The 16,393-nt window shown below is 37.8% G+C and overlaps 2 protein-coding genes across 4 annotated transcripts in view; both read left to right on the top strand.

Annotated features, from left to right (window-relative positions):
* The window catches only part of plekhh1 (pleckstrin homology domain containing, family H (with MyTH4 domain) member 1), a 33,404-nt gene extending 27,428 nt beyond the window's left edge, over positions 1-5,976 (top strand). For both annotated transcript variants that reach the window (XM_082516901.1, XM_082516900.1), the window contains exons 20-30: positions 694-870; positions 1,050-1,147; positions 1,247-1,424; positions 1,740-1,895; positions 2,347-2,444; positions 2,650-2,791; positions 2,936-3,078; positions 3,215-3,344; positions 3,599-3,682; positions 4,304-4,450; positions 4,639-5,976. In XM_082516901.1, coding sequence (XP_082373027.1) covers positions 694-870; positions 1,050-1,147; positions 1,247-1,424; positions 1,740-1,895; positions 2,347-2,444; positions 2,650-2,791; positions 2,936-3,078; positions 3,215-3,344; positions 3,599-3,682; positions 4,304-4,450; positions 4,639-4,791 — 1,506 coding nt within the window. In that variant the 3' untranslated portion in view covers positions 4,792-5,976. The remainder of the gene's footprint in view (positions 1-693; positions 871-1,049; positions 1,148-1,246; positions 1,425-1,739; positions 1,896-2,346; positions 2,445-2,649; positions 2,792-2,935; positions 3,079-3,214; positions 3,345-3,598; positions 3,683-4,303; positions 4,451-4,638) is intronic.
* Positions 5,977-8,161: 2,185 nt separating this feature from the next.
* The window catches only part of slc25a21 (solute carrier family 25 member 21), an 86,223-nt gene continuing 77,991 nt past the window's right edge, over positions 8,162-16,393 (top strand). The window contains exons 1-2 of one of the 2 annotated variants that reach the window (XM_082516122.1): positions 8,162-8,297; positions 8,408-8,497. In XM_082516122.1, coding sequence (XP_082372248.1) covers positions 8,428-8,497 — 70 coding nt within the window. In that variant the 5' untranslated portion in view covers positions 8,162-8,297; positions 8,408-8,427. The remainder of the gene's footprint in view (positions 8,298-8,407; positions 8,498-16,393) is intronic. The other variant, XM_082516121.1, reaches the window with a different exon arrangement.

Genomic DNA, 16,393 nt, shown 5'->3' with positions numbered 1-16,393 from the left:
AGCTAACTGTTCCTGTGGTTTAGAGCCAGCGTGAAGGTAGCCCTCTTTTAAGAGGAGACATGGGAGGTCAAGGCCTTCACAGAGTGACAGCAATGGATATGGAAACTACACGATAGGGAAGAAGAAATGGGATCAGAGCAGAACAAGGACCTTGTAGGGAGATGGCAGATTCTTTTCCTCTCATGTCAACCAGAAGCCCCTTCCTTCCAATTTATGCTTCACAGCCCCACCAACTACATTAGGATTGATGGCTGAATAGATCGGCTCTCTCTGACCATCCAGCCTTAAAAATTGTCCCAAACACACACAATGAAACTGAATGAAAGGACGTTGCATGCTTTTCAAGTCTATGCTCTACTTCATGTCTTTGAAGTATTAATGAGACTGACAAGACTGATTAAACCTGTTAAATGGCGTCTTTGTCTTCAGCTGTCACACTGAATGAGAACAAAGTAATGACATTCACCCTTTTCCCCCCCTTACACTGGAGCTCTTCTTGACCTCATGCTGGGATATTTTTTGTTGTTTTCATCACCCGAGTGTTATGATCACCCAATCCTGTATTAATTTAACTGTTTTAAGTTGCTTTCAATATGTGTCCCTTACTTTTGTGTTCAGGTTTCTGGGTTTGTGTTTGTCTCCACCTGTTGGTAGCTCAGTGCCATTAAATTTTGTTTCTTTGACATTTTGCAGTCCTGTCAGCTCTTCATCAATGTGCTGGTTGAGTCTCCATCTATTGATTACCACACCTCGCTGGCCCAGAATGCTTTGCAAGTGTGCCTGAACCACCCAGAGCTGCAGAATGAAATTTACTGTCAGCTCATCAAACAGACCAACTGTCGGACGCCACACAACTACTCTCTCACACAGGTCAACCCACTACACAGTAAAGAGTCAGGAGCCATGTTTAAAGCGCTCAGACATTAATTTTTAAATGTACTTTTTTATGTACTTAAAATATATTTTTAAAAAATGTATTTTTTAAAAATATATTTTAAGATAAAACGCGTTAGTTAAAATATGTCTTCTTTTTCTATCTCTCCCTGCAGTGCTGGCAGCTGTTGTCTTTGTGTGTGGCTCTGTTCCTCCCTCAGCAACATTTTCTGTGGTACCTGAGACAGTATCTGCAACGCAATGCTAACCCAAGGTGAGCTAACTTAATCCACACCTTAAAATATAGCAGAAAAACTCCCAATACATAAAAACCTCTTCTAATTATCTTTTCCCTTTTTCCCACCACATACAGGAGTGAGGTGGGGAAATATGCAGTGTATTGTCAGAGATCTTTGGAGCGAACTCTGCAGAATGGAGAGCGGGAGGCTAAACCTTCACGTATGGAGATAGTTTCCATCCTTTTGCGGAACCCCTACCACCATTCACTACCTTTCAGCATCCCAGTTCATTTCATGAACAACACCTACCAGGTAACACATAGCTTACCAGGTAGCTAGCACAGGTGTTGTAATGACTATACCCCTGTTTCGAGAAGCAAATAATACATTCTTCATGCACAAATTTCCTCTAGGCTTTCCTTTAGTTGTATATATTTTAGTTTGCATCTATACCTTCCCAACTGTACTTTGTATATGTCCTTTTTGGAAAATGAACCTCCTTTTTATTTCTGTTACATTTCTAATCTGCTGTTGCAGTTTTTTGACTGCCATTGGAACTACAAACTCCTGCAACCACTGCAGAATCTGAAACTCAGTGCCAGCTGTGTCCTTTGTTTTCTACTATAGGTAGTGGGATTCGATGGGTCGACTACAGTGGAGGAGTTCCTCAACACGCTGAACCAGAGGATTAGCATGAGGAAACCACAGCTGACTGGATTTGCCCTCTTCACTGATGATCCATCTGGCAAAGACCTGGAGCACTGCCTGCAGCCATCTGCCAAGGTAGGGCTGTGGGTCACAGACCATTAGTAGATGGGAGAAAGCTGCTGTACAGAAATCACTGATGGTTTTTGGCTCTGTGGTTTGAAGGTAGATCATCTGTCTCAAATTTTCTAATAAGTTAGAGGATCAGTAGTGAGTAGTGGGATTATTTTTTGGCAAATTTACACTGTCCAAACATTTTTTGACAACTTAGGATGTGGTCTAGTATAGGACAACCTTTCTGTGTTTTAATTCTATCCAGTCATATTTAAAGTAGTGCCTCTAGATTTTTTTAATTATTGTTGTTAAAAGAATCCACCATTCCACAGAAGTATAGGTCTGTCTGGCTCATGCAATGCACTGTATATAAGAGTTTGTGTACAAATCAGAATCTCTAGATCACCTGCTCACTGTAACATGAGTGAAAAAATGTGTGCTTGTATGACTTGAGACTAACTTTTGCTTTTCCCAGATCTGTGATGTTATTTCCAAATGGGAACAGGCTCTAAAGGAGCTGCATCCTGGGAAAAATGAAGGAACACGGATTGTACGGCTAACATACAAGAACAGGTATGACTTCTATTTTCATATCTCAATTTTGTAGCACTCAAACACATCAGCAACATTGTACTTTTACTCTATAGTCATAGAGATGTATTTAAAGATTTTTTTAAAAAATGTTATAGACTGCAAAGTGAAATATGCTGATGTTATATCTCAACTTTCAGTTTCTCCCAAGAAAACGGCCTTAATAACAATATGCTCTTGTATGCAGGTTGTATTTCAGATCTCAGGTAAAGGGAGAAATGGAGCGAGAGCGCCTCCTGCTGGCATACCAGGTGAATGATGAAGTCCAGCAAGGCCATTTTCCTGTAAACAAAGAGCTGGCTCTTGAAGTGGCTGCCCTCTTGGCCCAGGTCTGTAACAATTCTATCAAGAAAAAGAGACTTTTTGGAAGGAAAAAAATGCTATTCTTTTATCTCCAGTGCTGAAATGTATGATTTTGTGCGTTTTCGAAAGCCTTTTTGTCTTCTAACTATCTGTTTTCTTTTGTCCTCCAGGTTGAACATGGTGATTTGGACAGACCAGGTGCCTCCTCTCCCTCTGGCTCTTCTCAGCCTAAATCTCAAATAATTCTCCTTCAAGCCTTAGAACGCTTCTACCCAAAACGCTACAAACAGGACTGCAGCTCAGAGCAGCTCAAGTAAAGAAAAAAAACCCCAAAAACAAATAAACGTGCCATTCCACAATTTCTTAATCTAGAACCTGATCTGAGAACTTTATAAAGCTTTGTTATCCTGCCATATTTTAACTCACCACTGTTCCTTTTATCCTCTCAGAGACCTTACCGAGCGTCTCGCCACTAAGTGGTCAATGCTGCGTGGGTGCAGTGCATCCGAGTGTGTAAGAATATACCTAACTGTGGCTCGGAAATGGCCTTTGTTTGGAGCCAAGCTCTTCAGTGCCAAGGTAACAAAAAAAAAGTTGAATACATGTCTTCTGTTGTTTTGTTACTGATGTTATTCTATGTGAACTTTATCGCCTCCTGTTTGTCTAATCAATCTTTAAATGTCGGTCTTGATGTGATTCTTCATCAAAACCAAAAAGCATACTTAGATCATTTTGAACCAAAACCTTGAACTAAGCTTTCAAGCCCAAACCTGTTTGAGACGAAGCTGTATAACATCTGTAAAACGACCCTTCTTTGTTTCCCCTGTCCACAGCCTGTACCCCCCTCTACTATTGAGCAGAGCCAGGTGTGGCTGGCAGTCAATGAGGATGGATTGTGTGTGCTGGACTACACAATGGTGAGTTTCAAGCTGAGCAGACCATCCTGTCATGTGTTTTCAGAATAAAATCTGCTGCCAGAACAATTTAGAATTTAGAAAGTCCATTCTTTTATTGAATTTCCGGCTTGACTTTATAACTGTTAAATCTAGAGATAGCTTTTAACTGCTGCAGCAGCTGGATAGGACACAGCTGCAAAGCTTTCTTGACCCACTGGTCTGGAATGATTTTCGTTCTGTGGTGTTTCGAACACCAGAAATCCCAAGGAAAATAAAACGGCCAGCCTCTGAATTGACATACTTGACCCTGACACACAGCAGTTCCATCATGTAAACTATGCTAACGTGAGCTCTGTAATTTTCTGCAGCTCATGTTGATTCATTTCATTCTTGGTCTGGCGTGCAGACCATGTGCCTTCAGAAAGAAATGGGAGAAAACAAAGTGAAAATCAGAATAAGTTGCTGGAAATTATGTCACATATCTTCACACTCAATTTACTCCTCAAAAAGAAGGAGAAACCAAAATGATTTCCTAAGTGAATTCCATACTATATAATGGGGTCAGCAATAAAATCTGAACATGAATTCTGTTTATATCCACTTCACTGCAGATTTCACACTGGCAATGCTCCTTTTTTTCAGCACACTCTGGTCACGTACTCCTACCAGTCTGTGATTACCTTTGGTGGTTGTCGTGATGATTTCATGGTGGTCACGAGCCAACAGAGGGAGGCTGGAGCCGGGAAGAAGAGCGTGGAGAAGCTGGTCTTTGCAATGCCTAAACCTAAGGTATACTTCCTGCTTTTATCATTGTAATTATATATCTATTTGTGGTCAGATTGCATTTACCTAATCAAGGTAAACATATTCAGTTGGCTTTCTTGCATTTTCTGGGCTTCCAGCTCACCTGAATTACATAAAACTCATTAATATCATTGACTTTAGGTTGTTAAAATCTATTTTCACTCTCATGTCAGATACTGGAGCTGACTCTGCTCATGGCCAGCTACATTAACCACTGGAACCCCAGCCTCCCATCTGCCTCTCACCAGCCCCTCAGTCACTGGGATGCAGACAGCAGGCACTTCCCAACCATGAACTACACCACCAAGGGCCCCACGCTACTGTGAATTGCGAAAATAAAAAAAAATTGAGAAAGACTGTTAGTAGAGGGAGGTTTGATGGCAGCAGTTACTATTACTTTGCATTCATCTGGAGTGCACTGGGTTGCATGTCCTGAGTTTTCATTCTTACAGAAGAGGTACTTTTATTAAAGTTTTTATTATTGTTGTTGTTCTTATTAAGAGTTAGAATTAGAAATGTCAGGATCAGTCTTTTAGACTATTTATTTCAACACAGGTGTTTCAACTTTGCATTTCATAGGTGCTAGTTCACTTGGGAATTCAGTGTTGAAATTGGACATCAGAACCATTCCTGAAATACTGTAATGATCTGAGGACTTGATGATACTCGATGTTCCCACTTGCAGAAGTCATAATTTGTCTGCCTGTGTGTCACTAGAATTTTTCATCATCAGCGATCAAAAGTAAATGACAATGAAGCAAGAGTCTGAATATGATGAAGAGCTGCTGCTCGTTTAGAAAGGAGCTAATGTTGCGTATTTTAGGACAGATTCATACATTTTAATCTGTTAATTACCCATAATATAATATTTGACTAATGTAGGGCGGCAAATAGCAATTAATATGGTAGATTGAAATGACTAATTTCTCGATTATCTAATTAATGAAATATTTTGTCCTGCAAATGTCAGAAATTTCAGTTGATGCCCCTCACAGATGTCTCTCTAGCAAATGGACAGATTCAGATTTAGTTGAAAAATAGTCTAAAAAGTTGAAAGTTGGAAAAATATTTGACTCTTGAGTTACTGGAAACAGTGAATTGATAGTATTTTCTTGCTTTGTTCTTTCACAATAAGACAAAATGGTCTTCCCTAATTACACTAAACATACAGTATATTTAAAATTACATTATTTTTAATAGATCATCAGGCAAACAAAAGGAGAGAACACTTTCTTTCTTTCTTTTTTTTTTTTTAAAAGAGCTATCAAAATATTATAATGACTTGAACTGTTTTGGATAAACCACTGTCTTGCTTATGTTCATAATAGCTATTTATTTCTCCATAACATTAGGAAATGTTTACCACAAATGTCACATTTGTGTGGGGAAAATGTAGTTTCCTTTGTGTAGCAGAGTACGTCTGGTTACTGTATTGACATATGTTGCAATTGTTTAAAAGATGTAGCTTATATGTCTGTGTATGGTTATTAAAATAAATGATAAATTCCTGACTTTTTTTTTTAGCTCCAGTTTTGTATAAATTTTGTTATGTAGACTATTTAATACTTCAGAGTGGTAGAAAGTATTGCAACTAAGTACATTTTTTTTTAAATTCAATTTTCAATTGTTTTATTTAAATAGCATCAAATCACAACATCAGTTGCCTCTAGGTGTTTTATATTGTAAGATAAAGACCCTGCAATAGCAAAGAGAAACCCCCAACAGTCAGACAACCCTCTAGGAGCAAGCAATTGGCAAGAGTGGGAAGGAAAAACTCCCGTTTAACAGGAAGAAATCTCTGTTGAGTTGGGCTCAGGGATGGGCGGCCACCTGGCATGACTAGGCGTGCTTCCATTTTTATTAATTATGTGTCTAAGGAAATGGTAGAAACATTTTAAATGCTATTAACACTTGTCCTATTTTCTTTTCCTGGAACAAATGTTCCACTGGCTTTCCCTTATGAAACACTCCTGCTACTAAGTACTATAAAGTTTAATCATGAATCAGAAGGTTTAAGCAATGGTGACAAGAATCGTGTTCTAGCCAAAGCGTCCCTTGGAGAGCACAGAACTTCTCTCATTCATTTTGTCCATAAACTTACCTTCTGTGCCAGTTGTACACAGCCTTCCAAGTATATATTATCATGCTCTGTTTTTTCTTATCCAAGGAGGTCAAAGTGGTAATGGTATTTTCCTGCCAAATGTATGCTATAAATTCCAGATTTTTATAGCTTGTCTGGAGCTCTTGTTGTTCCATAACTACTCTCATACAAAATGAAATTCTATTATAGGGCTCACTGCTAAATTTCTACATGCCTTCATTTCTAAACAAAAAAGAATATCTTTTGCACTTTATCCATGGTGCAATAAGGCCACATGCTCTATTTGAATTTATAGCAAACAATCTCAATGTTGTAGCTGTAGATGAACATTTGCTTACCTTGAAAGTCTTACTGGGTGTGTGTTTAACTAGACTAATGTTTGCAAAGGAGGATGTCTGTACATAGTTTAAAAACATTGTGTTCGTATCTGACTGTTTACTTCACAAAGTCATCCAGAGTTTACCCTTTGCTGTTTTCTCTGTAACCTTATGTTCTTTAAAAATACACAAAGCAGGTGATATTTCTTAACTAGTTTCTTCAGAGTGCAGTTTGGCATCCTAAATGCATCAATTTGCTTAAAAGTAACACAGAGACAAAAAAGAAAAATAAGAAAAAAACAGTGCTGGAGGAAGAAAAAAGTTTGAATAACAGAACAAATTATATTGTGAAGAGTAAAAATACTCAACTCAGCACTACACAAAAAATGACCCTATTCAAACGTATAAATATACAATAAATAATGTTACAGGGATTCAACAGTGTGAGTCCTACATACATTTCACATCTTTGTAAAACAACACATTTAACTGGAAAAGCAATGGGAATCTACAGCACCTGCTCTTAATTGACCTCTATGGATCACAATGTCGGTACATTACAAAAGGGCTCGCGCAGATATTATGCAGATATGCATGCATTCTACAGATAAAACAAAATGCATGACTTTAAACCGTTATAAACACTTTCAAATATGAACTTTGGACAAATGGGATAATTTCCAAATTTGTCTTTAGCTGACCTATTTACACACTTGTACAACACCACATCACATGGACCTTGCACCACAAAGCTGTTTGACTAATGTGTAATCTGACTTGCCCCACTGCTGTGTTTTCACGTTGACTTCTACCGAGTGACGTCTGAGTTCACGGTGCATGGCAATTACACCATAGATGCCGGGTGTGTGTGTGTGTGTGTGTCAATATCTGATTTTATTTTATTAATTTATTGAAGAGGTATTGTATAGTGTGTTGCTTCTAGATCCCCAAACCCCTGAAAACCACGAATAGTGCTCGTGAGTGGTCTCATTCTGGCGTGCACACCAGGGCTTTGACCCATCTAATATTATAGGATTATAATTAATTTAATTAAAACGCCTGCATTTGTAATATAAACAATGCATAAAGATTTAATAGCTGCCTTTGTTTAATATAAAGCACTAAGTGCATATTAATTATCTATACATAGGATTATTTGCTTTACGTTTATCGGTGGCTGGATTAAATTAAACTATTCAGAGAGTGGAGAGGTAAGTGTGGGCCCGTGGGGGGGGGTAACTACTCCATATTAGCCTAGCCTAGCCTAGCCCGTGAGCACTCGGATAGATAGCGCTGCTGCGCTGTCTCCAGCTTGGGCTGCCGCTACAGGAGCAGAGGAACCTCTGAGTCAACCGTGAGCCGCACGGGGCAGGACACCACCGAGCAGCCTCACCGAAGAGCACGAAATCCACAGGTTTGTTGCGAGTTAATCAGCACCGACGTAGGTGTAATACAGCATTAACGCCACAGTAGCAGTAACCTTACAGGGCGTGTAACAGCGTATGGCCGTGTTTTCTGTGACAGGGCATCTAAAAACACTAAAAATGACAGCCACAAAGCCACAGAGCATGCTCCGAGAAGCCTCTCGTCAGGTCATCGCCGGTGGATCCGCTGGTAAGTCCAACCATGGTTTAACTTTTAATGATTTTTAGACGATTTATTGAAATCCCTTGACACTTCTGAAAGCGTGAACGTAGCGAGGTGAAAGCAGCATCGCTACACGAAAAGCACCGACGCACTTCTCCACTACTTTCTCATTAAGCTACTAACTGTTTCTCGTTGTCCGTGGAGCCCAAAGATTTTCTTGTGCTGCCAAGATAATTCCCACCCTCCTCAAATGCTGAATTTGCACACCGGGACATAAAGCCAATTGTGCGCATGCGCGCAACTGCTAATCAACTTAGCTTTCAGCTTTAATAAATTGCTGAACGATATTATTGCTGGACAAGCTTATTCAGTACCAGTTTAGACAAAGAAATTAGGTAAATGCTCATTTTGACATCACTGTTATTAAAAGTATAACTTCCATGCAAGTTGTTTTCTATCACTATTTGTTTTCCTTAGATATGTAGTAGGCTAATAGTCTTGGAAATGCGCGTTATTGATTGGCTCCCAGATCAAAATCTGCATTTGTTTATCAGTTGAGTAACATTTTCAAAATAGAAACTCAGTAGAGTGATGATATTCTTCTTAGTGAGCACTCCACTGAAGGATGGAGAGAGAGGCAGACTTCCATTAAAGTTGCTAAAAGTTATGTTACATTAAAGGTGGATATGAGGAGCAGTGAAGTATGCACATCTGGTTACAGCAGTTTTGAAATTATGCTGATTTTTTTCTAAGACTGTTTGCCTAAGATCGGCACGGTTAAATGTGTTGAAGTCCAATCTGTCAGTTTTACACCAGCAACTCTCAGATATTTCTGTGATAAACCTAGAAAAAGCTGAAGCTGAAGAAGTTAACCGTTTTTAATGTCTTCAGAAGTGCTTGCAAAAAAAAAATACTCAAATTGGTTTTAAATGGTGCTAATAAACTCTTTATTTTTCCAACATATTAGAATTCAAAATATTTTTATGGCTTTACTTTATTACTCTAAATACTTTTTGTGCATAGAGAAGATATATGTCGCCTTACCATTACTGTGTTTTAGTATTAGATTATCCATTCTGGATTGTCTCAAATGTTCAAATATTTTAACAGTGTTGGAACTAGAATAGAGTATTTCTAAAGACTCCAAAATGAAACGTAAAGTTTAAACCTCTGGCTACCATGTGAGGGGGAAAAAAAGAAGTTCAAATTGAGTGGGTCACAGTTGCAAAGCGAGAACAAACTAAATAACCTTTAAAGTGTCTTTTGTCTATGGATACAAGACACTTGAAAGATCATGAAATACACACTATCCTTCTTATCATCAGAGACAGAACATGAAGAACTAACAAAAAAACAACTTTTTTAAAAATGTGAACAGCAAACAGCTTTATTACAATCAGTAACACAAATGTCCTTCACTGTGTTCTAAAAACAATTGACAGCAACTCTGAAATGAAACTCAACAAATGCTACATTCATTTTAGTCCCGGTGCTCTCAGGCAACGTCATCACTGAGCGCTCCACACTCGGCGACCTTTAGAAAATCCCAGGGACCTCAAGGCTGTACTATTTACATATTTGTGGAGTGCAAAATGAGTTGTTCTATTTTTGCGTTTTTATGTTTCAAGTTAAATCACTTGGGTTGTGATTTATTTACCTTCATCTGACACCATGATGGAAGTGGGTTGCTGGGTTTGCATAGTCGGGGATATACAGATGGATTCACTGCTTATTTTAAAAGAGGAGATCTTTATAGCCAATTTCAATGTGTCTGGCTAGAGATAGTCACACTTCATAAAAAGAAGGCAATAGTAATTAGTGGTCTTATTATATATCTAATCAAATGAAAGTTAATTAAATTTCACAGTGAGAAGGGATAGTTTACTAACGCTTTTATGGTTTCCTAAAAAAAGTAACGTAGCGTCACTCATCCAAGTGACTTCTTCATTCTCAGCTGACTGCAGGTTTCCCAACCTCATAAACAGCATGTTTGCATAATTGCAAACTAGCACCACATGTTAACAGCTAATTGTTAATCAGTGGTGCTAGATTTCAGTCATTATGCAAATATACTGTTCATTACCATGTTTCAATATTCGATTAGCCTTGTCTCAAAATATTGAAATATTTGATAACTTTGGTGCTAGAACAGTTTTTCCTAAAGACTCTCAAATTAAACAGGGGTTAATTAGGATTTAATTAATTTAACTATATTTATATTTTTGAAAAAAAGAGACTTTAAAGTTCATCAGCTTAGAAAAAGGCTCTTTCTTAATTTTAAATTTAATTATGTATTTAATTTGCTCGTTTATCTCTTAATTTTAAGTGTTATATAAAACTTAGACATCAGAGTCAAACTGGGGTTCTGTCACTTCAGGATTATGAGTTTTAATTCTGTATGAAAGACACCATGCCTAACCAGAAAGGGAGCAGAACTGAGCTTTGTTTTGTCTTTGTCTTGCTTCACAACACTTTCTGAGTGGTGAATGTGAAATGCGTTACATTTGAAATGTTGAAATTGGCCACACACTGGTTGTGGTTCACTGCGTTAGAAACTGTGCGTCCACTGTTCTTTATACTGGTACATTTTTGTGAGATGTATATATATAAAACTATAGTTTTTATTTTGCTTATATTGTAGGATAGCCAGGGAATGATTTGAACAAATAAGCAGAAGTCTCCGCTGTTGTCAGTGATTCTGCAGTTGCTGGAATGTCTTTGGTTAAAGATTTGCACGGTTAGTCATTGAATTTGAGTAATCATTTACCCTTTAAAAAGAACCACTGTGAAACTTCAGCTTTAGTTTCCATTACTCTTGATGTGCAGCTCACTGTCTGACAGTTTGAACTTGTGGTTTGTGTGGATTTCTGCATTGGATGTGAGGGGGAGAAAAAGAAAGTTGTGGATGCTTTGTTAAAGTCTTTTAATGCATACAAGGATGCAGTCATTCCAACAGAATTTCTTTTATGGCGAAATTTTCATTTTCTAAAAGCTGATTTTTGTCTACATTAACTCAACCTTTAACATGAATATTATATGTTTATTTAGACATCAAGGTAGTTGTGTTCCTCTAGCCATTGTTTGTTTGTAGACTGAAGTGGCAGTTTTGCAGTTGCAGGATTGCTCATTATTTTGCAAAAAAATTAGCAAAATGGTATTTTTTTTTATATAGACAAACCATTTGGTTTGTCTATATAATGTTATTTTTCATGTTGTTGCTGATGTCCTCCTCACTGACTTTATCTATGATTTATTTTTTGTCTACATATAGTTTTTATCTTAATCTTCCAGTTTAAGAATATATTTCCTAAATATTTAAAGACTGGACTAATATAATATTCACTTTTGATATGCCAAAATATTGTTTGAATCATTCGCAATTTTCTCTCAGTATTTCGGAGCAATATTTACATTGCACTTCCATATTTATATTAATATTGCGTGCAGTATTTATATTTCTTTTGCATTTGTATTGAAACAATAAAAAAATGTAAATTACTTCATCACACGGATTAGCTATAGAGTCAAACCCAGTAACTTTACAAATGCCTACGAAACCTCTTGCTCAACATTATATTCGCCTCCTTTCATCAAAAGATTGTCTTTCGAGGTGAAAGTGAAGCCTAAAACACGTATTCTATTTCATCAGTCTCGTTTTTTATGTGCATGCCAATTTTGCTGACTTGCAGTCTTCTGTTATTGGCTAAACTGGTGTTTCAGTTGTCATGCCATTGTTCTTACTTTTTATGTGGTTAAAGCTAAAAGTGAGTAGAGGCCTTTTGTGACCGGTTTGTTCCTGTGCCATATTTGTCATTATCAATTTAAAGGCAAATAAATATATCTATATATCTATATAGATATAGATATATATATGAAATGAGGTGTTATATTATATTATTGCAGCTTGTCTATCCTTGTCGATTCCTCACAAGCCCCCTGGGTCTGACAACCTTCTGTCTTGATTCGCACTCATCTGTGATGGGGGCGTTCAGGGGGCAGAGGGTTATACCAGAAGAGAAAGACCTCACTGTTTTAACTTTTTTGAAAATCTTGATTCTGTGTTAACAGGGAGACTGGAGATAATTTATGTACAACCTGGTCACAGGGCTTTAGTTAAATGCGGTTTGAGCGAAGAAAGCTGTATTTGTCACTCTGTAAAGTGATCTGATTTCAGCTTGGCATTCTAGGTGCAAGCAGCTATTTTTGACCTTTTTATAGGGTCAACACTCTAACTGGGCTCCATTTCTTTGTAAAGACGGGTTGTGAACTTCTTTCCTGTGATAAGCTGACAGTTTGTGGAGTCTGTGTGTCTGTTTCAATATGTTTTTTGGTGAATATCGAGTTTCTGTGAAATACACTTTTTTGCAAATTATTTTGTTTTTAAACAAAACTGAAACATTAATTTCAGTCTCTCCTTCCTCACAAAGTTTAAATCTTAGTCGCGGTTAGTGGGTTTTAGGCCCATCTTTTGAGGAGCAGCATGTACTCTGTATTGTGTGAGGGTGTGTTAAAATGGTAAAAATGGTAAATGGCCTGCATTTGTATAGCGCTTTTCTAGTCCATAGGACCCCAAAGCGCTTTACACTACATTCAGTCATTCACCCATTCACACACACATTCACACACACATTCACACACTGGCGATAGCAAGCTACATTGTAGCCACAGCTGCCCTGGGGCACACTGACAGTTAAACAACTGCATTGTTGACACAACAAAATAAGAGAGTAGACAATATTTACAAATGAATCTTATAAAGTAGAAGTTGAGGAAATTGTTCATTGTTGTTACCAGTGCGTTTGCAATAGGTCTACATTCCACATATTATCACAACAGAATTATTATGGTTAGAATTATAAAATAATTCAGTTTAGCTTCCACAGTGGGGTTGCTTGTTTTACTTAGTTTACATTGATTAAAAATGTGGGGGTTTTTTTGTTTTGTTTTTTTTGTTACAGATTTAAATGTATTCATTCGTTTATTTAATGTAACACTGGTTTATTTGCTTATTTATACAAACTCAACATTAAACTTATCCACCCAAAACTGCCTAATTCTTGTTTTTGTAACATATCTGACTAAAATATACTAAAAGATAAAGAGCAGTATGATTTTACAGCTAGTTTTATTTATTTATTTTAAATTTACTATTGTAAATTAGTAAATTTTTACCAAAATAGGTAAAATGACCATTGTCGTTTATCAGTTCGTTCATATATATATAATTTTATACATATTTTTTATTACTTTTTAATGGTCATTCAAACTTTATCCACAAGGGGGTAGTAGTTGCATGTTATGTTTAGTTTCTTGGTAAAGGGAAGTTGCAACTTTTTAGAGGCCAAGCTTCAGTCACTACCTTTGGATGCAAGGAGACAGTAGCCATTTGTGCTGCATCTTAAAGGCAGCTTAAAAACGTGTTTTCTTATTTGGAGGGGGAACAAGGCATATAGTATAGTAATAATTTCCTTTAAGCTAAAAAAAAAAAAAGAAAGAGAAGGAAAACATTGAAAGAGTATAAATATTAAAATAATGCAGTCATTATGATTAAGTACCGAATGGACCAAATATAAAAATAGAAAATCTATCCAGTTACATGCTCTTTGCTGTAATGTTTTCTCAAAGTCCTTTGTTATTTCCTCGGTAGATGCTTTTTTAAAACTCCATGAGTAAATCGATCCGTCTCCAGCAAATGGACTGTGACGACATGAGACAGACGCCCCGCGTGTGATTACTGCAGCTCTCCCTCCAGACTGTCAGAGCCTCGCTCAGACCGCACCGCAGCTCCTTTGATATAATTGGTTTTAAACAGCGGACCTGAAATCAGTCGGGAAAGAACAAATAAAGCCACTTAACCTAAATGTAGGAGAGGAAGAAAAGAGGAGAGGAGGAATCAAATAAATAAAGTCAAACCAAAGTGTGTGCGCATAGGCTACGTGTGTGTGTGTCTTTGCAGTGGTGGGGGTTATCCACTGACAGAGACGCGCAGTTAAGGAAGAGTGTTTTTTCTCCGCGATTCCCGAGCGGCTGCACCAATCACAGCCGAATTAGGCCTAATATTTATTTCCAGAAACAATTGTAGCCTACATGTTTCAGCAGGGCTTTGATTGAACTCCCGGCGGACATGTTGTAGACAGATGTTTAGATGACCTCATGTTTGAAGTAATGTTGATTCTGGATGGGGTGCTTCTTGGCCTATTCCTCTAAATCAGCTCTCTCTGCCTCTCATCATTTTTTCTTCTTTTTTGTCTCAGCCTAGGGCATGTGGCGGCTCACATCACTCATATTTAATATGTGTTTTGGCTTAGATTAAAAAGCACCCTTATACATTTTTTTACTCCGTCTTTGACAGACACATGTCCACCCATGGGGTCGTGGATGGCTTGGCTAAAATGAGCCATGATAGTGCTGAAGGATGACTACTTAACCGGACACGTGTGTTTTCTTCTCTTTAAAAAGAAGAAGCGGGATTTAACACGAATACCTGCTGGAATCTTTCTGTCTGATAGACGAACTGATTTCTCGATCGAAGTGATCTCACACATGAATCCGAGTGAAATTCTCCACGATGTTTCTTTAGGAATAAATTGCACGCTTCAGGGTGTGCAGCATGTAATTAAAGTAACCCCTCATTTAATATGGAAGAAGTACAACACACCAATCAATCCTAAAACAAACACCGAAGATTTATTATCTCCGTTAACTAATTACCTTCCCCGGTAGATGTGAATGATCACAATGCCATAAGAAATTAGCTGAATGCGAACAGGCATCAAGTTTAATGGTAGTCTAATTAATGCACTACAAATGCCTCGCATCCCAAAATAGTTAGAAGCCAAAAGGTTAACTGGCGCTGAGATTTTGATGATCAAATAATGAATGCTTTTGCACAATTTGGCGTCGGTTGATATATTTTAGATCGGTATGATTAGGCCCGAATTAGCCCTCAGATCTTAAATGAAACTTAAAAAAAATCAGTAAGGTATATTTTAACAAACAAAATGATCCTATAGTCCAAAAACAGCTGTAACATCTCCCAAAAGCATATTGTCCACTACTTACGCGCACAAAGCAGACATCATGGTGATTTTTCGTTTCGAGACAGACGTGAGGAACCTCAGCTTCTTCCTTCTGCGTTAAGAGACAGGGTGCAGGCGGTCGTGCACCCCGACTCCCCGCTACAAGCGTTGCAACTGCGTTTTCACAGCAGTACACGCCTGTGTCTGAAATATTTTAGTTACCCTACATTGAAAACAATCTAAACATCCATTTTCTTCATTTAAAAGTGCATAATCGCTAGAGTAGCCTCGTTGATTATGGTATTAAAGTAGAATTTAACTCTTAATTCCAGCAGCACAATCTTCACTGTTTCACTTTAGCCGTGTCTTCGAGTTAAATGTCTTACAAGGCTTTAGGCTGCATGTGAATCATCGTTATTTTGACAAGAGCCATCAATATTCACTGAAATTTCCCGACTCCGAGTGAGATCGGTCTCTGTCAAACCTTAGAACATAGAGTCCTTAACGCTAAATTCAAAAGTGAACAGGCCTGTAGTCTCTCAGTGTAAAACGTAAAGCTTACGAAATTCAAATGGATTTAAACAATCTCTATTTTTCTTTTTAAATTATCTTTTGAAAAGCATAGTAGAATTAGGTTAAGGTGTAACATATTCCTGTATCTTACTGATGCATTTAAGACGTTAATCCGTCAGCTGGCAGGTAAGACTATTAAAAAAAAATCCCTATTTAGTGTGTTATGATGTGATGTGACGTATGAGCTCCAGACGCGCTCCCGACGTTATCTTAACGACATGATTTATGAAAATGTTTCACTGGTGGAGTTTCTGGGGGTCAGAGGAGGCCAAGCGTTGGGGAGAGAGCACCCAGAGGAAGGCTGTGTGTGAAATGAGTCCAGCCAAGACGC

Source organism: Aulonocara stuartgranti (genome assembly GCF_965226115.1).
Source record: "Aulonocara stuartgranti genome assembly, chromosome: 19".
Lineage (NCBI taxonomy): Eukaryota > Metazoa > Chordata > Actinopteri > Cichliformes > Cichlidae > Aulonocara > Aulonocara stuartgranti.
This window is presented reverse-complemented; position numbering and strand designations above follow the sequence as displayed.